This window comes from Melanostigma gelatinosum (assembly GCF_949748355.1).
Source record: "Melanostigma gelatinosum genome assembly, chromosome: 19".
Taxonomy (NCBI): Eukaryota; Metazoa; Chordata; class Actinopteri; order Perciformes; family Zoarcidae; genus Melanostigma; species Melanostigma gelatinosum.
This window is the reverse complement of record NC_136652.1, coordinates 19,340,427-19,365,239: the sequence shown is the minus strand read 5'-3', so window position 1 is coordinate 19,365,239 and position 24,813 is coordinate 19,340,427. Positions and strand designations below refer to the sequence as shown.

The 24,813-nt window shown below is 43.3% G+C and overlaps 2 protein-coding genes across 3 annotated transcripts; both read right to left on the bottom strand.

The window, feature by feature from the left end:
• Positions 1-26: 26 nt before the first annotated feature.
• Positions 27-4,862, bottom strand: trmt6 (tRNA methyltransferase 6 non-catalytic subunit). Of its 2 annotated transcripts, XM_079291253.1 has the most exons (13): positions 4,619-4,862; positions 4,342-4,472; positions 4,086-4,195; positions 3,791-3,882; positions 3,603-3,686; positions 3,377-3,501; positions 3,087-3,257; positions 2,809-2,874; positions 2,645-2,778; positions 2,425-2,510; positions 1,710-1,812; positions 1,201-1,287; positions 27-917 (listed from the first exon to the last, which is right to left on the bottom strand). In XM_079291253.1, exons 1-13 carry the CDS (start codon positions 4,723-4,725, stop codon positions 756-758), a joined length of 1,458 nt encoding a protein of 485 aa, XP_079147379.1. In that variant the 5' UTR covers positions 4,726-4,862; the 3' UTR covers positions 27-755. The 2 variants fall into 2 exon arrangements, with proteins under 2 accessions (XP_079147379.1, XP_079147378.1); XM_079291252.1 differs by having other exon boundaries at positions 29-917; positions 2,645-2,874.
• A 1,624-nt stretch (positions 4,863-6,486) lies between these two features.
• On the bottom strand, positions 6,487-15,756 carry fermt1 (FERM domain containing kindlin 1). The gene is made up of 16 exons (XM_079290985.1): positions 15,699-15,756; positions 13,781-13,940; positions 13,093-13,190; positions 12,346-12,481; positions 12,085-12,222; positions 11,469-11,652; positions 11,279-11,381; positions 11,086-11,193; positions 9,661-9,792; positions 9,416-9,465; positions 8,862-8,983; positions 7,970-8,076; positions 7,605-7,829; positions 7,384-7,508; positions 7,133-7,274; positions 6,487-7,041 (listed from the first exon to the last, which is right to left on the bottom strand). The coding sequence occupies exons 2-16, from the start codon at positions 13,929-13,931 to the stop codon at positions 6,868-6,870; spliced, it is 1,995 nt and encodes a 664-aa protein (XP_079147111.1). The 5' UTR covers positions 13,932-13,940; positions 15,699-15,756; the 3' UTR covers positions 6,487-6,867.
• Between the last annotated feature and the right edge of the window lie 9,057 nt (positions 15,757-24,813).

Here is a 24,813-nt window from a genome sequence, read left to right as displayed (position 1 = left end):
AAAATCTGGAGCCTTGCCAAAAAACGATTTATTAACTTGTTTATCAGAGTATTTGTGATATTTTGATGTTGTGAAATTACTCAGCATGGGAATGGTTTTGATGTTTATATATAAATATAAAATAAAAGAAAATATGACATGATATATATGCATCTGAGACTAATTTTTCAAATCATCGAGTTTGTTCAGTCTGCACTCAATAAAAGGAGTTATTCTGGGACCAAACAAATATCTCTGAAATTATTTCTTGATTGAAAAAAAATAAAAAGCAGGAAAAAAAAGTGTGTTCACACAGCAGGCTCTTTTAGAACTGCTTTTTTAATTCTGTGCAGATACAGACGGTAACCCACGGTCACGCTGCATGAGCAGCTGGATCATATAACAAATGACACTTTGTGGTGATAACAAAATATAAAAAAAGAAGCTGGAGCGCATCAACTGGAGAAAAACATGTTTTTACACCTTGTCTCGAGGCAGAAGAAACAAATGTGTTACTCTCAAAACACAAGATTATTTCCGCGGCTCCTTACACAACACATACACTGAGCTCACACTGCCTTACAGGTGACTCCTCAGCGCTGATCTGACGACACAAGATGGGAGAAAGTGCTCTGATGAATGCAAACCAGACACTCCGTCTCGCTTATGCCAGAGGTGTCAAATCAGTTCAGCAGAAAGAGAAGTCGATGCTGGAGGAAAACCCCCACGGGCCGCTGGTAATCTGCCCTTAAAAGATTCGACGCGTCTGTATTCGTTTATCCGTCAGCGTCTTCCACTTTCAGTCTCTTTGGCGCCGGCTCCTCGGCTCGCTGGGAGCCGGCGCGTTTGGATCGGTCCACGGCAACGGTTGTTCCTGAGAGGAGGTAGCCCCCGCCACCGCTCATCAGCAGCAATGGATGCGTCCTGTTAGGCAACACCTAGGGACACGATGCGCAGACGTACAGTCAGGAGACATTCATTCTAAAGACAGGGCTGGGGGATAACACTCTGGTCCTGAGGGGGAAGATCTCTTTGAGCTGAACAAGCTAAACCTGGTTAGCTGAGCTGAGGGAACCTGCAGAGCCAAGTGACAGCTATGATTGACCCCCTTTTCACATTACACAGTCATTTGATCCATTGTTACTGTAAAACGTGTTGACTGGAGCAGCTTTAACAATAGAACTCAAACAAAAGACACGATTCAGAGTTGAACATTCGTACCTGGTAATGTCTGAGCCAGGTGTCTGCGAGTCTGAGGTTGACCGTACCGCCAAGTTCCTTGAGCTTTGTGTAGCACTCGATCAGAGGCTGCAGAGATGAGAGCGGGAAGCGAGGACAAAGGAGCATTAAGAGGACTGCAGCGTCAACTAGTTGACACACACACACACAATAAATTGTCATCTAGAATGGTTATTTGCATAAAAACACACTATAAAAATATCATAATGCAAGTCAATGCAGCCTCCAGAGCCCTTTAGCTCCGTTAACAGCAGGACGGTGCTAGAGAGAGACACCATGCTGTCACTACAGTTACTCTGAGCAGCATGCATGGGAATTCATTACAATATAACAAGTGTCTGACTTAGTTTGTTGATTTGAATGTTTTCAAGTATTTCCCCCACAACTTATTGTAGACAAATTTCAAGCTGTACGACCTCTTTCTCATCGCGTTCAGTGGAGCACATCAGACGCGCGTTCCAGTGAATAACCACTACTCCTCGTGATCTTACCTCTTTGTATTGGGAGTAGACGACAAAAGGCCTGGAGGGGGAGAGGAACTTGATCAGGCCCATGAGGACGGGACACGGGTGAAAGCGACTGGCTATAACCAACCTGCATGTGGGGAACAAACAGATGAAGCAAACCTGTCCAACGTGAAATACACCGTAAACCACACTTTGTTATTGGCAATGTGTAGGTCGGCCGTATCGTAATTGAGCTCATGGGCGCTGTACGACAGTTATGACTGGAGGACTCTGGGATTTAGTGCCGACTGTAGACATTCATCTCATCCTTTATGTAGCTGGATAAGTCAGTAAAAGAGGCTGATTTAGGACAGTCTGGAAGACGTTTATGATATAGCTGCTGTGGTGTAGAGAGAGTCAATAGGCTGACCAGATCAATACTTCACCCTCACAGCGCTTCTCACCCATCAATCACAACGAAAGCAAGTCCTCGTCATTTTACAGGACAGGAAACTGCAAAGCAATAACTTTGTTCACCTGGTAAGGACACGGCGTGCTAATCGTCGCGTGTGAGCTCAGAGGAACGACTTGTATGACATACTCAACAATACGTTGAATCATTAATCCCTATTCAATCCATTTTAATGACGGTTGTTTACTGCACGGTGCCATTCCGGCACAGATAAAGCAGAAGAGGGAAGAGGCTGCGGCGGCAAAAGAGCAGAGAAAGCAGAAGCTGCGAGCTGAATCCGACACTAACCCGTCCGCATTCCTGCCTTCCAGCAGGGCAGCAGCAGATGCCAGCTTCTTCCGTTTCTCCTCCTGCTTCACCTTTTTTTCCTGAGCCTAAAAAACAACAACATGAAGTTAGGACATTGATCCTCTCTTTCAGATCCGATTCTGATGTTTAAATTTTAATTCATGACAATAAAACTAAAAGTAAAGATGTCCTGAGTAGGGTTAGTAGACAGTGGGCATACTTTGGCTTCGATGCGTTTCTCCCTCTCTTCCGTCGCCGGGTCGTAGCCGTCATCAGCGACACCGTTTGTCTCCATTTTTATTTCCTCCGTCTTTATGTCCTCCGTCTTTATGTCCTCCGTCTTTATGTCCTCCGTCTTTATGTCCTCCGTCTTTATGTCCTCTGGGCTGCCCGTCGGTTCTGCCTTTGGCGGGTTCTGCTCCTCTGCAGCCATGTGGGACTGATTTGGTACTATAATGATGAGGGAGATAATTTACATCAGATGAATGTCACAGCATCTTAGTCTACGTGTAGTTTATGAAAAAGTATAATGACCAGAGGAATGCATGGAAATTTGTATTTTTAAAAATATTTAGTGTTTGCAGGCCTTAGTTTGCAGCTATTGTGTTTCATCTAAAAACAAAGCTATAAACTTCTTAGAGAGTTGAAAATAGGCAGTCTACCAGCATCAGGGTCTTTGGCAGTAGTGTCCAGAGTGCCTGCCAGCAGAGCATTGACATGGCAGATGGGAAACTCATGCAGCATATCGTGAAAATGTGCAGGGAAGCCAAAGCTCTCCACACCCGCCCGCACGGGCCCACCTCCTGGGTACATTTGGATCACTGAGCCATAGCCTGGAAGAGGAGGAAGCGAGAGGGTAACTATGCCAAGGGCAGAGAAAAGGCTTCTTTGTATACAAAAACGCTCAAATCAGTCGGCCAATCAGACGAACACCAGAGAAGGACAAACGTACCCCCCATTCTTTCCATGACGGATCCCAGCACGAGGCCAGCGCAGGTCTCAAACACCAAAACTTTGCTGCCTGCGTGGATGTTTGCCAGAGTCAACATCTGGGCAAGCATGTCATACCGCAGGTGGCTGCATCACAGGAAAACACACACATCATTACTTTCATCTCTCTCTCCGCTCTACTAAAGGACAACTTTCACATTGTGCTGTTCATGCATGTGCTGACTCACCAGATCTTCCCGGGTTCCCGGCCGTGGTACATCATAGCCAGGATGCGACAGGACGGTTTTAGGATCGTCACAGTATTTTCATACCTGGAAAAGCACAAGAATGGGAACAACTGGTAACATTAATGACAGCCCACTACAGTGTTTGAAGTCTGAAGCAAATTGTGGGTGCATCATCGGAAGTTACTCACTTCTTCTTTTTCTTCTTGATGTACTTATCCTGGGCATATTTCGTCTTAACGCTGAATGTGGAGCTGTTCTCTACAAGCTGCTGAATGATTTCCTGTGGAGCACACACACACACACACACACACGTGTTTTGCCAACAACAGATTTCTATAGAACAAATAAGTTGTTTTTTGTTTTCACAAAAATCTGACAGTAATAAAGAAATAGAATATTGCCCACTTTATCAAACAGACCCAATGACAGGCAGTTCTGTCATATTCCCCATTCATGTATGAAATTGCAAGATCACTTATGTACCTGGTCCTTCAGACCTTGCTCTTTTAAGTTCTCAATGTCATCCCTGGTCAGCTTCTGGGATTTTCCATCGTCTACAATGTTCCTGTTGTCTGTGCCGGCCTCCTTTGCATCTGGGAAGAAAACACATGAAGCAGATTATTCAAAGCATAACAGCCTGTACCAGTCCTTCACAAGACCATGCCTAGAATCTGGAAATAATGAGACATTTATCATGAATGTGCCTGGTGTGTGCTCCATCTAACAGCAGGTTACACACCGGTGGAGCTCTCTGTGTCTTTGGGCTTCCGAGGCTGCAGGATCCCTCCAGACGCAATGTCGAAGGTGCTGCCGTGCAACTGCCCCACGGCGTTGTCCAGGAAGAACCACTGCTTCTCAAAAATCACCTTCCTGTGAGTAGAGCACGCAGAAATAAACAAACAAATCCATTGAATGGCATCTCAATGTGTTTCGCTGGTGAGGTGTCAGTGGTGGTTTTAAGCTAGCCCCAGTTTGTGAGGCTTTTGTTTAGCTCGTTACCGTTTTTTTGGACTTACTTCTTCGGTTGAATTTGCACAGCTTTGAAGATATCTCCCCGTTTCAACACGACGTAGTCCCCCCCTTTAATTCTGTCCAGAAAATCCTCCTCCACGTTGTCCGCCATATTAAAAGCAGAATAAACCGAGCTCACCAGTCAGCTGAGAGGTTTCTGTCACCTTTAAATAATTATTCGGAGTCACTTCAGCACCATGCAGTGAAAGCAAAACACGGCAGATCACTATTTCCACGTGTTAGCCTTCACTTCCCTAGCTTTCCAGGACGACTAAACGATCGCAGAGTCTAAAAAAAATGGCAACGCCTCAACATAGTCCTCTGTGATTGGCTGGATATGCGTCGCTGAGTTCGCTAGCCAATAGGAGCGAAGAGCGATGACTGGGTTGAAAATAAATCGATTTCAGAATCATCGATGACCGTGAACTTCTCGTCCGCCTACGAAAGGGAGGGGGCGCTAAAAACGAGAAAGTTGAGCTTATCCCAATTAGGGAAAAGTACAGACTGAAGGAACAGCGCGAGGGCAAATTAAATGACTATATTAAGATGAAAACTGTTGACCATGTGTGCATGTGGCAGCAGTTCGTGAACAAACTACAAATTGAACGAGATGTATGGCGAATTAATTGGCGATCAATAAGTGAATCAGTCTAGTTGTTTTCATCATCTAAACTCTATGTTTACATACATATTATCACATCATGACATGATATATATTTAAAGATGTGGCATATATAAAATAGTTGCATCTTATGGTACAAATTCCATAAATTAAATGAATTGTAACAAACTATTACCACTTATTTTTTTATTTCCACATACCATAATTACCTGACTAATCGGAATATGTATTATACGCAATAATTCTGTTAAGTCTTGTTAAGAATCTTTACTTTTAGATTTTATGACACCTTGCTATTGAATTCAAACTGGATTGCATTATGTATCGTTATATTAAAGCATACACTTGATAACCTACCCATCACCATGGGAGCTGATACTGCTGAATTGCATTTCAGCACAGTTTGTAGGGCAAAAACATGGCAGATGTGTGACTGCGTCACCACTCGGCCATGGGTGGGTGCGTTTCATCTCCCACCATGGGGCCACAATCTGGTGTTTTATAACTGCCTTTAAACGGTGTGCCAACTCCACCTGCCCACCACTAGTGTACAGCAGTGCAGCAGCGAGGCGGTTGAGAGAGCAAAAGACAGCATCCTACACGGCACAAGCAACAACAGCATTCGGTCCAACTGAAAAGATGTGATGCAACCTGGGAGACATCTTAAATAACTTGGAAGTGTCAAGTCATTTTGAAATGATCCAACTGCAATCAGACAGTAAGTCATAGTGACTTCAGTCCAAACCTATAAATCAGATTAAAGTTGTAATAAACTTGCCGTTATACTGTAGTATTTATACTAACACTATATAGTAGGTTCTGAAGCTTGCAGTGTTTCTGAAAGCAGGTTATACGTCACATAGTTTATGAAGTCCTTCATGAATCCAAGACATTTCCAGAGTTCTCGTGAATTTTGAAGCGTCACTTTTCAGGCTGTGTGGCAGAAATTTACAATGTGTGTACGGCTGTATTATGCATTCAACACAGAGGCTATTGCAAAATTAAGTATGATATTTCTTTGTCACATCAACATGAACATGAACAGAAAAAAAACCAGATTCTCTGCCTACAATAAATTCAGCTTTCTTTAAGCACAGAATATAACATTTGTGAATTTGCATTTCATCATACATACATAATAAGCGTCGACGCTCATTACAGTATACGAATTAAGATGAGTTCAACCTTAAATGTAAAACTCAGTTGCGTTTGTGTGGCAGCAAATGAACAAATGTGAAACAAGTTGTGAAATACAAACAAAAACACCTTTTAATGATTTTTTACAAAATGATTTTCTGTCTTAAACAAGGGCATCGCTTCACCTTTTAAAAAACGTAATTCCTACAAATATCAATGCATGATTCTTGACTGAATATTTACATCAATGCCATTATTCTTTAGTGCAGGGTAGACTGCCATATAACTGTTCACAGCAGGATATATATAATGACAAAAAAAGTTTTGTTCTGTGTGTGAACATCTTACATTTACAGTTTACAGGATTACATTTTCTTTGGCAGTGATTCAGTGTTTAGGGTTACCATTGCTACAGTAGATGAATGCTGCGCTTTCACATTGCAACATAGGAAAATAAACAGATGTACTAAAAGACCCTCAGGCTTTTATCTTTCCTCATTCTTGGCCTCCAGTTAGTTTATGGAACAGTTCTTCGTCGAGCGTCTCGTTCTGGTCTTTAGAGCGTGTGGAGAGGAAGATGTAACCGCCGATAAACTCGTGGACCACCTTGCAGTCGCAGCTCAAACAGCAGAAGGCCATTGACACATTCTGGTCAAACTGTATGGTCACCTGGAATCACATAGAAAGCATTCATGCCTCTGAAGTAATACCATCTGTAGATGAAGAGGAATCCTAATATATGGCACACCGATTCCCTCACCTGTCTTATCTCCCAGTTAACGTTCCACTGCTTCATGTTGGCGAACCTCCACGTGGTGACCGGCAGATAAGAGGACATGTCCATACGAATCAGACGGTTGTAAGAGATCCCCAGAATCTCATCCTTCTTACTGCCTTTGAACCTGAAACGATATAAAAGAATAACCAAATCATCATTCATAAACAACATTTAGATGTGCAAATATCTCACCGGTTGTATGTGAAATATACGTCAACATATAAACACTGTACCTGACAATGTAGTAGTTGATACCGAACTCCGGAAGCGACTGCCAGGCCTGGATGAAGCGCATCTTGGCCTCCATTAGGGACAGCCTTGCTATGTTCTGATGGGCCTCCAGGATGCGTGCTGTTAGCTTGAAACAATCACCAGAGGCAGATTTAGCAAATGTATGTAATGATTAAAAACAGCGATGTTACGCTGTTGTCGAGTATACTGCACGTAGACCGACCTGCTTGGTCTTGTGCTTCTTGGTGTAGCGCGGGGAGAAAAAACATTCGGCATTCATCTCCATAGCGTCAAGGTCAGGAGCTGCCTGACCAGGAGGAGGCGCCAGGCTCTTCATCTGCAGGAAGGACTGGATGTTCCTCACTTCTGACTTGTAGGAGCTGTAGGCCATCGTCTTGCCCTTGGAGGCCAGGATACACGCAGCTTTCCACTTGGCGTACTGCGTTTGCTGCCGCAATTAAAGGACGGTTACAACATCAGCCCGCGTTCATGGAAGCACACTTTACAGGGATTTTTAAAAAAGAGGTAGAATTGCTGGTTATCACAGGAAAATGCTCGGAAGCATGGGGAGGAAGAGGAGGGCCTCACATTGTCACATCGGATGTACACCTCATTCATCCCGTCAGCAACTGGGAGCAGCAGCTTGATGCCGAACTTCTTCTCCGTGACGTTGACATCGGGGACTACCTCACAACCTGTCGGGTGAAGAGGAACGGATAGAAGTGAATTTAAAGAATAACTGGTATGTTCAACATGGAGCCTATATTTCCATGTTTCTGTGTGGAAGTGACTAATGGGGACAACAACTTATGTCCATTATAGAACGAGACCGCTTCAGATGAGTGCTGCAATGTGATCGCTCGGGTCACTCGTCACTGTTAATGTATGAAACACTGAAAGTGCTTGTTTTTCCCGCCGACCGGCTCAGATTGTTATTTCAAGTGTCTGAATACCACAGATTGCTTTATCTGGACTGTGACAGATGACATTTACTTATCTTCCCATAAACAACACAAGTAAATACAGCCTGTACAACATTCAATTCATTGTTAAATAATGAGAATATCTTGGTTCTGAGTTTTCTAGCCTTTGGAGGGAATTGCTCCTGCTCACAGTCAAAGACGTAATTACCCATCATGGGAATGCTTACAACAACAGTGAACACATGAGAGATGTTTTTCATTAAGGATGGGGGTATTATGGAGGGGGGGCTCCAAGCCAACTTCGTACTTTTTTACGTGCATTATTAATCCGAAAATATTATTTTTCATTATTGTTATTAGTCTCTCTTTATTGTGTTTCGATATTTATCATTCTGCTTCACTGTTATTGTATTTAGATATCACCTCCGTGCACACTTCATTTCATTTGCTAACGACAGCTATGCTACATGCACAAGAGTAAAAACCATGAAAATGAGTCTTGAATGCACCTGTGAATTGCATGTGAACAGTTTTTCACATCATTCTTCTCCACTGACCTCGGAGGTGTAACTGCTCCATGGGTTCTCCTCTGGAGGTCTCCTTGTTCTTGTAGTAGGAGATGGTGGTGTCCTTGAATACAAACCAGTACTCTTTGTACGGCCGCAGCAGTCTTTTGGGCCTGATCCAAGGCAGCAAGAAATACAAAATAAATCATTGCTGTTTGGCCGCAATACATGTTATGACCTGTTATCAGTGAAACAGCATAAATGTTTTATGAAGGTTATGAGATACATTTTGTACTCATTAAGAGCAGTGAGCAGCTCAACAGAAGGTTGTTTCCTTTAATCAATTATCAGACAACCGATAAGCCATCATGAGATTAAAGTCAATATCAGATGCATTAATTCACATAATACATTTGTATAGAGAATATTTTTACCGCTGTCCTACAAATCAAACTGTATGGCTGCAAGCCACGAAATTAGGCTGATTTAAATGCACTAGAAAGTGAGGGTTTAAAGGACAGTAAAGGATCAATTTGAGATGAAGGTCTTTCACTTTAGTTATTCATACTGGCATCTTCATTTTATAGGAACAAAGGTGGGCTTACCTAAACAGCCGGAGGGAATCTGCCAGCTCTGGAATGTCTGTAATGTCTTCCTGGGGGCGGGACAAACAACTGTGAATTATCCCGCGACTTCTCCTGACATCACCGTGTTAAGACATGCAATCATCGGAGGCCTACCTATCGCTCCTTAAAAAACAGGTGGTCTACTGTAACAGACCTGGAAACCTTAAAATTACAGTCAACATTCATCCCAGTGTAGCCTCGTCTAAAAAAAAAACCATGTTTACCAGAATTCTGTCTGGGAGTCCGCCTTCAAGTGTCACCTCCAGGTTGGAGAGGGCGGCCTCTACTTCATCCACTTCTGGCTCGTTGGAGAGGTCCAGAGGTTCACTTGACAAGGTCAGTTTACAGATGTGATACTGAAAATGAAGTGAAATGAAAGTTCTTACGACATAAGTCAGTGCTGGAGTACTCGAGATCGGTCCGACCGAGTATAACGGCATTGTACTCGGTCTTGTCTCCATCTCCGAAAAAAACACCACAACTGTGAGAACTGCGTGTGCATTTCTCTGAATCATTTCTTGACATAATTACTGTAATTGTTCATAGAAAACAGAGGACAATTTCCACACATACAATTCACCTCTGCGATGCCTTTTGATTATTTTATTAAAACATTTCTCATGATACACTTCGACTTATACACATATATACAATATAATATATGACAGTAAACAAGGTGAATTAAGAGGAATCTATTCGTTTTCTGCGGGTGTTTTTATGGAAATAAGGATTTTTCAGATCATTTTGAAGAGAGTCTCTGGTTTGCATGTTCCACATTTTATAGCAAGTGAGTCCTGCAGTGTGGGACTCGCCCTGCCGTGGACTTGGTCTTGACTTGGTCTCAACCCCTCAAAGTCTTGGTCTTGTCTCGGTCTTGATACCTTCTGGTCTGGGTCTCGGTTTAGGTGGTCTTGACTACAACACTGCCATAGGTAGAAAACTCTCAGCTGACTTTTCTAAGAGCAACAATCAGATATTCCAACAAGTACAAGTCATTATGACTTAAGAAGGTGACGCAAAGGCAGGCATGAGTCAGAGGCAGCCCAGTGTGCCAGCCATTGCACCAATGTGTAGGTGAGTGCAACATTGATCTCTCTCTGAATCACTGGGATTTCTGAATCACCGTTGCAAAATAACAGAATCTGAACGGATCAGAGACGGCCTGAAAATGTAGACACAGAATGTCACGTCTAAAACTTTGCCACATTAGTTCCTTTGAGCAACCTGTGTCTGATGGGGAGCTTTGAGTTTTACCACAGCACATTCCCCACTTCTCAATCTCTCTTCCTACATCTCTGCCTCTCCCTCGCATCCTCCCTCTCCAGTGGGATTTTCCTCATGTCCTGACTCGTCCTCGCATGGATTTAGACACCGAACCAGCTCTCCTGAACGGATACTATTCAGAGCTCCAAGACCGCCATATACTGTACATGCAGCTAATTTAGGCCACCAGCGTGCCAATCACACCGTGATCACCAGCCAATTTAAATCAGGAGTGCCTTACGCTAGTTTAGTTCTAATCGTTTAAGAGAAACATGCACGCAAGTGTCTTTGAATGTTTGCCAATAATTATGCTGAAGAATGAAGTCTTCTTCCTGATCTATAGAACCATACGTCACTTTTCATAACTGCGATGGCATGTTGTTCACCTGCAATGAAGCAAACATCAGCATTTCCTCCTCAGTGCAGTCTATCTCCTCCAGCAGGATGGACCAGCGAGCTTGTTCATACAGCTGGGTTATTCTGACGCCGTCGTACTGAAACACAACAAAACACACGCTCACATTTGAATTCAAAACCTTTTAAATTGAATACAAACGGAATACATTTCGGGTCTCTTACTTTGGGATTGAGGTCAAAGAAGACATTGTACTTGAAGCGAAGCAGTAGCTTTTCTTCATGTAAAATGTCTTGCTCCATAAGAGAACGAGACGAGTCCAACCACCTGTCGATCACAGCAAACAAACAATTAGAAGAGATGTTGGACTTTCAAATCTATGAGCAGAAAAAAACAAAACCTCTTTTCATCTACCCTGCCATGTTGATTGCTTTGTCCACTGGCGAGAGCGGCTGGTACATCTTTGCCAGCTCAGCAGGCGGCAAGTTTGGCTGCGATTCGGCTAGAGGGTTTTCTCCAAACCAGAGGCTCGTGGCAGACACCGGCATCCCGTTCTCTGGGTCGTAGGTAGCTGTCATGGTCTTACTGTACATGGGGCCTTGTTCAAGGAGAATAATAGAGCAGATTAATGATTAATATCAGGTTTGCACAAAGGATTCAGCATACCTTCACAGCATCTTTAGAGGAATTGTAAAAGGAGACGCACTGGAAGCTGAGATCAACTCTCTGTCAGATTGTATAGGAGGATGAAAAAAACAAACGTTTAAAAGCAAAGGAACATCAACAGTTCGACAGAACGCGTGAGACTCTTAAAAACGAAATAAGGCATGGTGAAAGTGGAACGGTACCAACATTAAAGGTGGCAGCGATCAAAGGTCTTAATAAGAGTGATCACCGAAACACCGAAGAACATGGCAGCATACTGAACAATTCTTTCAGATCTCACTGATGGAAAGTGTGGCCTGTCAGATCTCCGCAGCGCTACATGCATCGAGGCTTTGTTAAGAAACAGCAACGTATTCCACAGTACCTGTGCCCCCCAGTCCCCCGCTAAATAAATCAATGTCCCAGATGTCTTCTTGCGCTGAGTTCTTGTCTTTCTTCTTCTTCTTCTTAGAGGGGTCGTCTGGAGGCTTCAGCAGGGACAGTTCCTCTGATCTTCTGATGTCTGGGGCGAAGGGAACAGGGGACGGTGTGAGGGATGAGGAACAATACGGCGGGAAGGTGAGTCTTCATCTGAGATCAATCAGCAACGACACACTGCAATCGGAGAGAGGAGAGAGAAACTCACTGAGCATTTGACAGATCTCCGCCACCGCCTTGAAGACCACACTGGAGAAGCTGACGGTCATTTTGATGGTTTTCATATTGGGGAGCTGCAGCAACAGGGGTTTGTGCTGGGGTGTATAGCGCAGGTCAGCATCAGCCTGTGTAGAAAAATTAGGGTTTTCAACCACACCTGCAAAATCCATAATCATGCTCTTTCCTTTCTTATTGAGGTGTAGAGTTTTGCAACGTATTCACATACATGGTATCTGTATTATAAAGGGTTTACACACGCAATCTAGATAATGGACAAAACTAATTGACATTGAGCCTGAACTTTGACACATAAATGTGCATTGCACTCATATTGTACACATTTAGCTTTTTATTTTGCATGAATTGGGTCGTTATTGCTTTGTTGACAGCAAAATATTCACAATAATGATATAGTTCTTTGTGCTTGAAGTTGAACAATGCTTGGCTGTACAACATGTGTTTGAATTATAGAGCCAACAAATGATTCAGGCTGGACTGACAAGATAAAACCACTGATGGCTCTTCCTGCCTTGAGGAGCTGCAAACACGTGCGCATCATTGAATTATTATGGCTTTGACTCTTCTATGCCATTCAATCAGTCTTCGGCCAGTGTAGAAATGCGTTTCTTGGGGAAATTTTGAATTACTTTTGGAATCAAAATATTGAAATTCTAACACACCGAATGACAGCTTTATTATAAAAACAGATTAAATCACTTTGGAATCTACATATCACCTGAATTCCGTATTTGTCCAAGGTCCAGTGGGTCTTGAGTAGCCAGCATTTCCTCTGCTCCCACCACAGGGCATGGTCCGACCAGTCCTGAGGAGCCTCTGTAGACACACAGATGAGTAAAGTAAAACATATCACTACAATGCTACTGTCATATCTCAAGTTTAAAGGGTATTGAGGTGGATCTCTGGCTTCGTATCTCCATCCTCTGCTACCAACACAAACCCTTCCTTGTACCCACTGTTGTGTGGGTGGCTGAGCATGATTAAAGTGTGGTTTTATGAGTCTACCTGACATCATGTTACGGTGCCGGGCAGAAATCCGCCCATTGATGACAAGCTACTTAGTCATCTATTATGTCTTGTGCTGTTTAAACCACCTTACGAAATTTTCCTTCACACTACATTGGGTCCTCTGAATTGATGTAAAGAGATATCAGATCAGATTGTGGCTGAACTTTAGCCCCTGGGGCTACACAAGCCAATGCATTGTGGGAAAACAATAGCACCGCGGTGTAGAAAAATGCAGGGCAAACAAGGGTGTGGCTTGACTAACAGACCTGCTGTGGCAGCAGGGGGAGGTTCGAGGCACTGCTCTTAAAAGTAAAGTCAAATGGATGCACCCTTTTACCAGGTAAAGAAAACCAAAAATCGAGTGTGACAGATTGCAGTCGAACATCTGAGCCACTTACTGATCTTCTCCACCAGCTTAAGCATGAGGCCTCCGATGTGCAAGTCTCCCTTCACCCTCAGCTTAAATTTCATGGACTCGTCTCCATCTTTTTGATCCACCTGCACGGACAGCTCCCATGATGTTTCTCCATACTCTGCGGCTGTGATCATGGCCCTGTTCTAAAGAGAAAGAGGTGCATGCAGATTATAGACAGGACGCACCTGGCTTTAGGTAACGCCATCAAAACCTGCGGCTCGCTCGAATGAATCACACGGTGGGGGGAATTCCACCGTATGTTGATTCTGTCCTTTGGAGGATTAGGAAACATCTGGGATAAAAACATGAGTCAGCGGGATAAGTGTTTCTCAACATCCTGTGGGAACATCCAAATGATCTTGGCCAACGGTTAACAAACACGCATCTCTCAGTGTTTCTGTTCCAAGCAGCAATGGAACAGATTTCAACCGTACTTCCTCTGCAGTATTTTCTGCAATGATACCGCAGCCCCTGAAGTACTCCGCTCAGCCGATACATTTATAAATAAGATATCAGCTAACATGCAGACTGGCAGATGTACAGGCTGGTGCCGGCAGGAAAAGTAGATGAGACCACAGAACACACAGTAAACACAGAAAACATAACACAGCGGTGTACTCTCTGCACAGAAGGGCGTAACTGTGGCGGAGCATGGTTGGGTTTTCATTTTTACGAAAAGAGTGAACGGATGAAAAGACATCAGGCAGGTATAGGAAAGGGGAGAGGAGCGGAGGAGGCGCAGGGAGGGTCCAGCTGTGGAATGTGTGACGAGCAGGGACACGAATCTGGTGCAGGAGAGACCATGAAAACAACAATCTCCACACGCTGCACCAGATCTCCCCCTCTTTTCACATCCGAACTCTCAAAGTGTGGTGAACAAAGAGATGCCAACTCATACGCACACACACACTCACACACACTCACACGTCTAGACTAGGGCTATCAATAGAAATACCTCTTTCATTTGTCCTGGGTAGCCCAGTGGAAATGTAGAATGTTACTGTGTGAAACTGTGTTGCCGGGAGGCTAGGTTTAATGAACTCAACTCTGCTTCCTTTGCGCTGCTCCCTCCCTATGCAGCTGTAGGGTACAGATACAAGTTTTGAGTTTGCATATCTGCTGAGGGAAGGCTTGTTCAGATGTGTTGGAGCGTGATGAATCGACTTCCACAGGATTACACTCGCTGAATAAAGGCCAAAAATGTGACGGAATGAGCAATGATGTCATTTGGGCCTCGTCAAAATGCAAACAAGAAAGTTAAATAAATGACGATAGTTTTTTCATGTCAAATATGCAGTGGTTTTAAAGAGCTCTCATAACTCCTAACTCCTTAAAAAGGTAACCAGCGTGACCAGTGTTTAATCTGCTATTTCTAAATTACAGGTGTTTCATTTCCAACCAAAACTGCATTGTAAGAGCAGACTTAATATTGGAACAACTAGAGGAATGCAGCATTGGAAAAAGACATTCTCACTCTATGAAAAATACAACAACCCTGTCTTTACAGTAGGCCATAAATACACACAAACTACTACCTGAGACAATGTCCAAAAGCACCGTGCATCTCTTATTGTACAAATCCTTCACACTAAAACAAATGGTCTAGAATAAAAAACTAAAATGTTAGACATAAATTCCTGTTAAGTTTTAGTATTCACAGAATACAGTACAGTGTCAGCCCGGCCTTAGTACAGCAATAATAGTACAATAAAGTCCTACAAATGAACCATGAACTTCCTCCTGTGCAGGCCTGCCACAAACAAACGCACAAGTCCCAACTGGACCCAATCATATGATTTATTTCTTCTGGTTTGGGACATAAAAGTCTGCTTCATTCAATCCCAAACGGATAATGGTCCCAATAACATGAACAATGTCAAGACTCTGAAACACACTCTTACCTTTATTCAAAGTGTTCTGCTGGTGAGCTATTCCTAGAAAATGTCGCGTGAGGTGGAACGAACCAGGAATGAGGCACCTTCAAGGAGTAGAAACACGCCCCGTGCAGAGAGACAGGTAGCGTTATCAGGGAGGAGGAGGAGCCGGCCTGATGCTCAGCGCACCAAAACAAAGGTGGGTTTGCACCAAAACCAGGTGGTATAATGTTTTGGATTTACATAATTAAACCAACGTCTGCAGGACTAGTTAGTTGCGTCATTGCTACTTCAGTTTATACTGCGCTAAATTCAAGTGACATGCTAACTAACGCTACATGTCAGACAGAGCTAATGCTAGGCTAGCCTCACGAGGACCCCAGAAATTAGCCAACACATTATTATAACAATATTATATATATAATATATGTCAGTCTATGTGTATCTTAATAACAGCATAGCAGTACACGAATGTAACTTTAAAAAACAACAATTGACTGGTATTTAGCAAAACAGAAACACTATATTTTGCATCAATGTGCTTTCAGTTTAAGATACATTTTAAATTTAAATAAATGGACCAAAAGGAAATGGTAGTTAGCAATGGTTAGCCTGAGTTACATGTTTTTTTTGTAACATATTGCAATTGTAACATATTGTAAGCAAATCCTGCACACTGTCACCAGTTAGTTTATTTAAAATGCAATGTTTCAATCATATACTTCAGCCATCCATCGCTTGCAGAAATCACTTTCTTTCGCATGATTTATTTTCTACTCTTTTAATATTTAATTTTATGGGAAATTATCTAAATGAGCTAACTGGTCAAATCTCTATTGTCACTTTAATATTCACAAATACTTTAGTCTTTAGACTTTTTGTATTTAAGAGATCCTTCTGCATGCCTGCATTCACCTGCGGAGAGACGTTACAAAACAATTTGACAGGGTTCCCACTTTTCTCAAAAAACTGGAAAATGTTCTGGAAAATCTTGTGTTTTCCTGGAAAGTTATTTCAACATTCTTGTATTTTCCTTTCGCTGTGAAATAACTACAAGGCTATCTATCAGAGATCCCGAGAACGGGAAACATCTGAAAAGATTACATTATTCTCAGGATCATTTACATTCAGGATCATTAACGTTGAAATGGTAGTTTGTGGACCACATTATTTTGAAAAAGCTGTTATATTGTGGAAACGCTCTGATGTGTCTTTTAAATCTGACCTCCGCATAGGAACATATGTTCCTCGATCAGCTCGATCATCACTGAAAGTGTCCTGGAGAAGTCCTAGAAACTGATTTCCACAAAAGACAGGGAACCCTGTTTGACATGTTGTTCTGTTGAATGAACCAATTCATAAGTAAAGGACATCCTATAGAATTGTGACATTTTTACGTCAATAAAGCTGCTGCCACACAGTGGCGCCATTACACCACACCAGAGTCGGCGGAGGGAAAGATCCAAAGTTTGTGAGCCAGTATCTAAAGAGAAAGGCGCTCCATGTCTTTGGCTGAGAAGCGGGCCACTGCTTGCTCAAACGCTGTAGTTCTTGACATGTATGTTTTATGGCACGGAACCACGGAGGTGCCGCGATGGACAAATTCAAGCCTGTTTTGAAATTAAAAACATCTTTATCATCCCCTTCAGCACATGATGCGTTTTCTCACTGGAAGACAGCAGGAGCTGGCAATCGCCACTCAAGTTATCACAAGATGAAAATGACCTTTTAAAGGAACACGGTAAGTACAAATGAAAGGCAATATTTTTGAGTCACTCGTAATAAATGTCATATCATTAGCTGCCCTGGCTTTCTAGACAGTGATTGGGAAAGCAAGCCACAAACCATCTCAGGGGACGTCTGGAATGGCGTCTCATCAGGATGATATGTACTTTATTGATTACGTAAGGAACGTGTCTCTTTATTTGTCCCATCCGGGGAGGAGAGATGCCGAAGAAAGAAGACGGGAGGACAGCTGCAGAAGAACTTGCCCTAGAATTGGTACGGACACTTCAGCATGGTGGGTGCGTGCCAACACAAGGGCTTGAACCTCTGCGCACCAGTTAAAGGACAGTTTCTTTGACCACTTGATCATTTTGACCACACCCTGAAGATTAACTGCAGCAAACACGCCTGTGAGTCTCTCTCTAAGCTCTCTGTTCCAGCTCAGTCTGTAGTGCTGGCACACAAGGTCGCCTTGAGTCCTTGTGTAAGAGAGGAAATGTAAATTCCATGACAAAAACAAACAAATAAACCCTGAGCCTCATAAACTGTGTCATTGGTGGACGGACACATGGAAAATAACATCATTTGGACCTGTCAGGCCTGGATGGAGTACAGACAAAGTAGCACCATGTCCATGTCATCATGACACCTGCAGTCCTATTGGCAACATAGCACACACAGTCCAAGCTAAAGGAAAGGACAAACATCGACTTAGCGTCACTACAGCGCCTGTGAGAATGATAAAATGTAGTCTTCAGAGTGCTGAGGAGAGAGAGAGAGAGGGAAAAACTTTGGACTGTGGTTTTAAACACAATAAATTACATCTCCTGCCTGAAGCCGGTCTGAACCTACATGGAAGCGGGTGGGAAACAACATCTGTAGAAGCCTTCGCCGGCTTTCTGTATTTATGGAAAGAGAAACCTCCTGGTGACCTGGGAACACGCTTACCCAATTAGCAGCCTCGCCGACGGATCAAATGGAAGTGAAAACATTCACTGCCGTGACGGAGACGCATCACAATGCCCTATTCATGCTGCTGAGCCCCGTGCTTTCGGGGTGAGGTGGGGTAGTGGGGTTTGTTCTTCTAGGCATGCAGATAGGCGAGAGGGAGTACCGCATGCAACAAGAAACTAACTTACCTCACCACCGTCTTTGACGTGTCGATGGAGGCCTCATTGGTGACTTCATACGGGATCGTAGGTCAACACCGTTCAAAGGTGTTGTTTTCATAAGGTTGCCGACCACTGCTCCCCTTGGCGTTCCACATCCCCTTCACCTCAGCCCCTACATCCCCTCGGACGCCCCCACCTCTACAACCCGACAAAACCTCATGTCTTGTGCTGGGGGACTAGGACTGAGGGGGGTCAGCAGGCCTGAAAGAGAGGCTCTTGACAGCACAGGGCTCTGGGGAGCAAAGGCTACACTGCCGTACGGCCTGCAAAGTGTTGCAGCTCTGATTCGTCTGTCCCTCTTCAAAGCTGTCAAAATCTTTGTTCTGTTTCTTACTGTCTTATTTTAAATATATTTCTTCTTAAGCCACTCACCTGCAAAGCCACCCGAGGAGTTCCACACCAGTCCCCTTTCAAATAGAAAAGCGACACTCACGAAAGGACAACCGTCAGCTGGCAGGTTGTTTGTTTTACAAATGTCAGTGAGATGTGACATTCTGTCGTGATGAGAGTCAAGCAACAGGTGTGATGGTCAAGAGATTATGGCTGAGAGCAGAGCGACTGACTGAATACTATATAGTATATACTATATAGTATGTGTTGACCTGCCTAAATATTGGACCTCTGCTCAGATAGACTGTGTGTAATCCCTGCACCGCAGTGAAGGCTCAGTATAAAGGCTCTTTTATTTCTAAAATTAATTGTTTATTTATATGGGTGGAGCAACGGGTGCTTCGGTAAGTGGCGTCTTACGTCCACGCTTGTGGATGTTTCCATTGAAGCTTATAGAAAAAAAAACTGAAAGAGGTTTAAACATGCTGAGAGTTCATGCATTTTGAATTTTATTTGAACTTTCCAAACCACACAGCCAAGACTGATTTTCTGTTCACCTCGCCTTTGCATGGAAACATCTGATGGAAATAAAACTTTTCATGGTGTTGGGTCAGATAGCCATAAATACAGGGTTGTCAGCGCAGTGTGACCCTCGCATCTAGAGCAGAGGCTGTCCTGAACCGTGGTTTGGAACAGGATATCACATGTTTAAATGTTGCACGTCTTTCTGAAAAGTGACTACTGTAAAACAACTTCCATTACAGAGTATCGCTTTACCTGTCACCGGCAGTATTTCATCCCTTTGCTGCCCAGAAACATAAAAGATATAGATGAGCACAGCCATGTGGAAAGATGGTGATCATTCACCTCAGGCAGATACTGTGCGAGTCCAAAGTTGAAACAAAGAAAGACGGACCGCTGGCCTCTTCAAGATATTAAGCCTGACGAATTCGATTTCCTTTCTGTTAGCACAATTTATGATCAAATGCTGTTAATCAAATCTAAACTGTCTCCATCCTGCTTAGCTCATTTTAGCAGGTGTGCATTCGAATTTAAAGCAGCTGACATTTTTGTTCCTGAGTGAGTATCAAATGTGTTGAATAAAGCCATATGCTAATGCTTTGAGTTTTATTATGTATGTCAGAGCACACAGAGACACAGTGGGAACACTGCCCATATTCTGTTAACGACAAAACAACACCCTTTCTTGCAGGCCCTGTCTGCAGAGGATGTCGGCCACGTGTTTTTACGGAAGCGTTTCGATGCCATCCAGCCTCGTCCCGTGCGACAGAGCGGCGTGGAAGAAACTGATCTCACAGGTACGGCGTAAGAGGAAGTGGGGGCGTTGTGTTCCTTTTCTCCTCGCATCAATTTGCCAACTGTTTGGTGAATGGGTGCCATTTTGAAAACATGCAAATGTGGGGAGCCTCTGCCTGTATCAGCTGATGCAGGTCAGTGTTGTTTTTGGCCGGGCCTTTAAGGCCTGAGGGGAGAAAGACGTACTGAGAGTTAGAAAAAGGTCGCATAAACTCCAGCGGGATTACTTTACCAACACTTTCCATGGCTGAGATCCTGTGAATGGATCCATTGTGGGGTGGGTCTGTGCTCGCGGAAAGCAAACCCCGTCAGGATCCAGTTCATTAGCACCTAGTTTACTGTTTGAAGTTCGTTATTTATCCGGTGTCTAAAGGGGAACCCCGTTCAGACGCGTGTATGTATGTGTGTGTGTGTGTGTGTGTGTGTGCATGCACAAGTTATGTGTATAAACGTACAGTTCTCATAGGATCTACAGGGGGTTTCCAGAGCAAATTGCTCAAGAGCAAATAAAAATTTCCATGGCGCAATAAAATGTATGGAGAAGGAACAGGAGGGACATTGGTGCAAGTCTGAAGGTGGGAAACAACCTTGAGAGTTTTGTTGAAAAAATATATACATAAGGGTTTGATATAAATATGTTCTGACAGCCACTGGCCTTGACTCTGTAAATAGAATATAGTATTTCAAGCACAGGAAGTTAGAAATGTGAAACAAAGAACATTTATTTTACGTTATCAGGAGGTTAGCTTGCTGAAAAATGAACATTGAGATTATATTATTATAATTTTAGCTGTTCAATATGAAATAGAATTGGTGTCTTGAAACACTGTTTACTTGTGGAATACTGTTTACTTGTGTTCTTCTACTGTATTTCAAACTGTCAAGAGAGTGCGTCTGTGTTTTCTCTTTTCTTTTGTGACCTGTTTGTTCTTTGGAAGGCGTCCCTGGGCCTTTGGTCAGACAAAACTGCTGCGTAGAGCAAAACCTCCACTCCAGTTTTATGGTCTGTGTGGGCCGTCCTATTTGTACATGCTTAGAGCAAATTAGACCAGCAGCTGCGCATGGCCGTCCCATTCCATGTTGGCTTTTCGTGATAAAAATATGCTTCGGTAAACCTTGCAGCTTGGATCCAGAAATACGCGTCCCGTTTCTTCTGGCACTGACACCTCTCCATATTTACTATCAGCACTTCCCTCTTCCGGCATGAAAAAAGAGAAAGACATAAGGAGACAGAATTGAGGGGTGGGAGTAAATGAGGGGGGTGGAGAGAGAGAGAGAGAGAGAGAGGGGGGGGGCCAGAAGGAAAGAGAGGGACCACCTATGCAGATGTTTTCCACATGTAGGAAAACAAGCTGCAGCAAGATGAGTACGAGGAGAGGAAAGAGAGGAGGCTGCACCTGTTATGGGGTGATGATCTGGCCACGTAGCGTGTCATGCTGCCTGAGTCATTAACCGACTACAAGCTCTTTGTACGCGTTTCAGAATGATATCTTCTCCGATCACTGTGATGTAGGCTGAAAATCGAAAGAAAAAAACCTGTATTTTTGATAAAGATTGATTCAAATGTTCAAAAAGGATTCTTAGTTTGTAACTTTGTAAGTTACATAATAACCGGTTTTGACATTTATTTAAGTGCCAGCGAGTTTTTTGATGACTGTCGATATCTTTTCAAATGGTCATTTAAAGGAACTCTTTAAAGTATATAAAAGCACATGTTTACTTTTGTTATATATGCAGTAAAAAAATGTATCTGAATTAATATAGGGGCGTTTTCAACACACAAATTGACTAAATTTAAACCAGTCATGAGATAACCTGTGTGGACCTGAGCGTGATGCATTCTGAAATGAGGTGTACTTTTTAATATTTCAATCAATATCTCACACCTGCCCGATTTCCGTTGATTCGCCAAGTCTCCCTTGATGTCTCGGGACAGTCGGGAAAAGTGTTCGGCAAATATCATTTCTGACAGCGTGACAGGAATACGGAATAGTTCCCGCTCGGAATTGAGTTCTTAGGCTAATCATCCACGATTACAGCCTTGGAAGCCAAAACACACTCCCATGTGAAAGAGGTTGTTTTTATCTGCATGCTGCAGCAGCACGGCTGGCTGACAGAGTTACCTATTCTCCCGAGGGCTCTCACTCCCCTTCGGCCTCCATTGGACTGACCCCGCAGCGGGTCTCGTAGCCCCCGGGGACTGTCCTGGGAGACCTGGACAACATTGGCAGCAGGCGGCTTAGCGGTGTCATTTCGCCGTGGTGAGCTGTGGACAAAAGCATCTCTTGTTGTCGCAAGCCGTATGTGGTGCTGCTTTCCCAGCCCTGTGGAAAGGAAAGGACAGCCAATGACCAATGCCAAGCAAACCTGCTCCAGCTCACCTGTGCAGTGAATGTGGAACGGAGTGACCCAGATCTGGATGGAAACCATTGCAAATATTTCCCAGCAAGGTCTGTGGAAGAAGCATTTAGCAGGGCCTCTCAGCAGGGAATTTAACAAACTGTAAATGACTCTGACTCCCTCCAGTTTGTGTCATCTGTTCCTAAGAAGTAGTAAACAGTCGGTTTACCATCAAACCATCCAGCACATAGCTCAGTGCGATGCAAGGTGTGGATTGAAGTGTAATGAAACTTCAATGCCTTTTCACTTGCTGAAAAATGCATTGCACACATGGAGCAAGAACTGTGATTAGAAGCAGAGTTGTTGTGGATGAACAGTGAATCTGTTTATTGCCGTGTCTGCGCAGTGCTACTGGCAGGGCAAACCTCTTTTGCCCAAACTACAGCTCAGTTTAGAAGTGTAAGCCATGCTGCAAATATTTGGCTTGGCCACAGAATTATGTTGAATTATGTTGGCACAGAAAGCCTTGAAATAAAAAAACAGCAACCTTGGGAACAATTATGCAAAGTGAAACGCGGTTAAACCAAGTGCTACTGGTTTTCCTTTCCGTCCAAAACGGGGGGAAAAAATGAAAACAATCTGCTTTAGCAAAGTTTATCTCCCTTAATATGTTAACATTTATCCTTGCCGTGGACGATGTAGCTAAAGCTCATTTTTGTGGCGTCGTATAGCTTGCTGGTGTGACACACAGCCTGAAAAGTGAACACATCTTCTCGAGAGTTCATGCATGTGAACCCACAGCTGTGGTGACTTGATGGACCATTTCAACCACAGATTAAACCCCATAACAAATATCATTTAATAAATGTTTTCCTCAGAACATGTTGTGCTCTGACAACCCAATAAATATCGTTTGAGATAAACAGTAATTATGTCAGCCTTTGCAATGAGATACAAAGAGGATGATTTATGCATCTGTTCAAGTATTCATTTCTTTTCTCTGCTCAGATTTATTGGAGCGCAATAAAGGAAGGACAGCTGTACGATGGCAGATATGGAGTTGGTGGATTACACCGGTCACAGTGCTATATATTCAATTAACAGCTTACAGAATCACTTGTTATTGCTGTGTAATACCGCCATGTTGGGCTTGGCAACTCTGATGTAGCGTTGTAAGGTTTGCACTGACAGTGTTTTGCTGACCGTGTTCAAGTTTGAATCAAGCGTCACCACCTGTGACAGCCAACGAGCAAACAAACGTCCTCTTTATTTGGAGAAGCTCTGGACAGGATGCAAAGACCAGGTTGGCTAAATAAACTGCAATAAAAGCCAGGAGGATACACAGCCATACATATCAAAACAGTCACTATAATGTTATTCTGAGACTGCATGAAAGAATAAAAACACTGGTGAGTAATACAATAAAATACACAGTATGTGATACATTATAAATTATAAACAGATATGTTTGGATTAAGTAGAGTATAAATACAACACTGAGTGACATTTTGAAAATGTTGTGGAGATTTAAAGAAATATCGATAAATCCTAAAATAAATTCTACCAATAAATCCTTGTAGGATTATTTTAGGAATATTATCCAGATCCTTACTGCTGCATGTATCAATAACTCTGTTGTCTGTAAACACCTGCTTGAGCCTGCCAACATTGCTGATAATGCTGTCCAACTAAACCACAGCTTTATCTGTGGATGACACCAAATTTAAATGGTAAATGTCCAGAGTTAGAGATTTTAGAAGGCTTATAGCCCGCTTACCTGCTGGCGGAAGCGTTTCAACAAGAATAATCCCAACGACCGCTAAATTCATTGAACGTTTAATTTGGATCACATTATGAATCCTTGAGCTCTACTTCCCACTAACCATAAAAAACAGCGTTATTGGTTTTTATAATGGCCTCATCAGTGAAGCATTGACTGGGTCTTCTCTCATTAGCCATTGAAGCCCCACCTGCAGAACACAGGATTCATAAACTCCATTGCTCTTATTGACACAAACACTAACACGGCTAGCCAGCTAGCTAGCTAACCATCATGCGAACCTTTAAGCCAGCTTTGTTTGCTCACAGCTGAGGCTCAAAAGAAAGGCAGGGCCGCTGCAGAAAAGGGCCAGCTTTGACAATTTTCACACAAAGGGAGCACTGTTGGCTAACAGTGAGCGGCCTGTTTCTGGGAGGTTTGCACTGTTTGGGGCCCATTTCATGGAACAGTTAGCAAGGCCAAAGGCAACCCGTGGACT

Excerpts from the sequence above, each read along its gene's own strand:
- trmt6 (XM_079291252.1), bottom strand. The coding sequence starts at position 4,725 with ATGGCGGACAACGTGGAGGAGGATTTTCTGGACAGAATTAAAGGGGGG. Across the intron at positions 3,502-3,602 it reads CGGGAACCCGGGAAGATCTG|CCACCTGCGGTATGACATGC; the intron begins GTGAGTCAGCAC and ends CCTGTGATGCAG. Across the intron at positions 1,288-1,709 it reads TCTACTCCCAATACAAAGAG|CCTCTGATCGAGTGCTACAC; the intron begins GTAAGATCACGA and ends TCATCTCTGCAG.
- fermt1 (XM_079290985.1), bottom strand. The coding sequence starts at position 13,931 with ATGATCACAGCCGCAGAGTATGGAGAAACATCATGGGAGCTGTCCGTG. Across the intron at positions 12,482-13,092 it reads TGGACAAATACGGAATTCAG|GCTGATGCTGACCTGCGCTA; the intron begins GTGATATGTAGA and ends TTTTCTACACAG. Across the intron at positions 11,653-12,084 it reads CGGGGGACTGGGGGGCACAG|GCCCCATGTACAGTAAGACC; the intron begins GTACTGTGGAAT and ends TCCTTGAACAAG.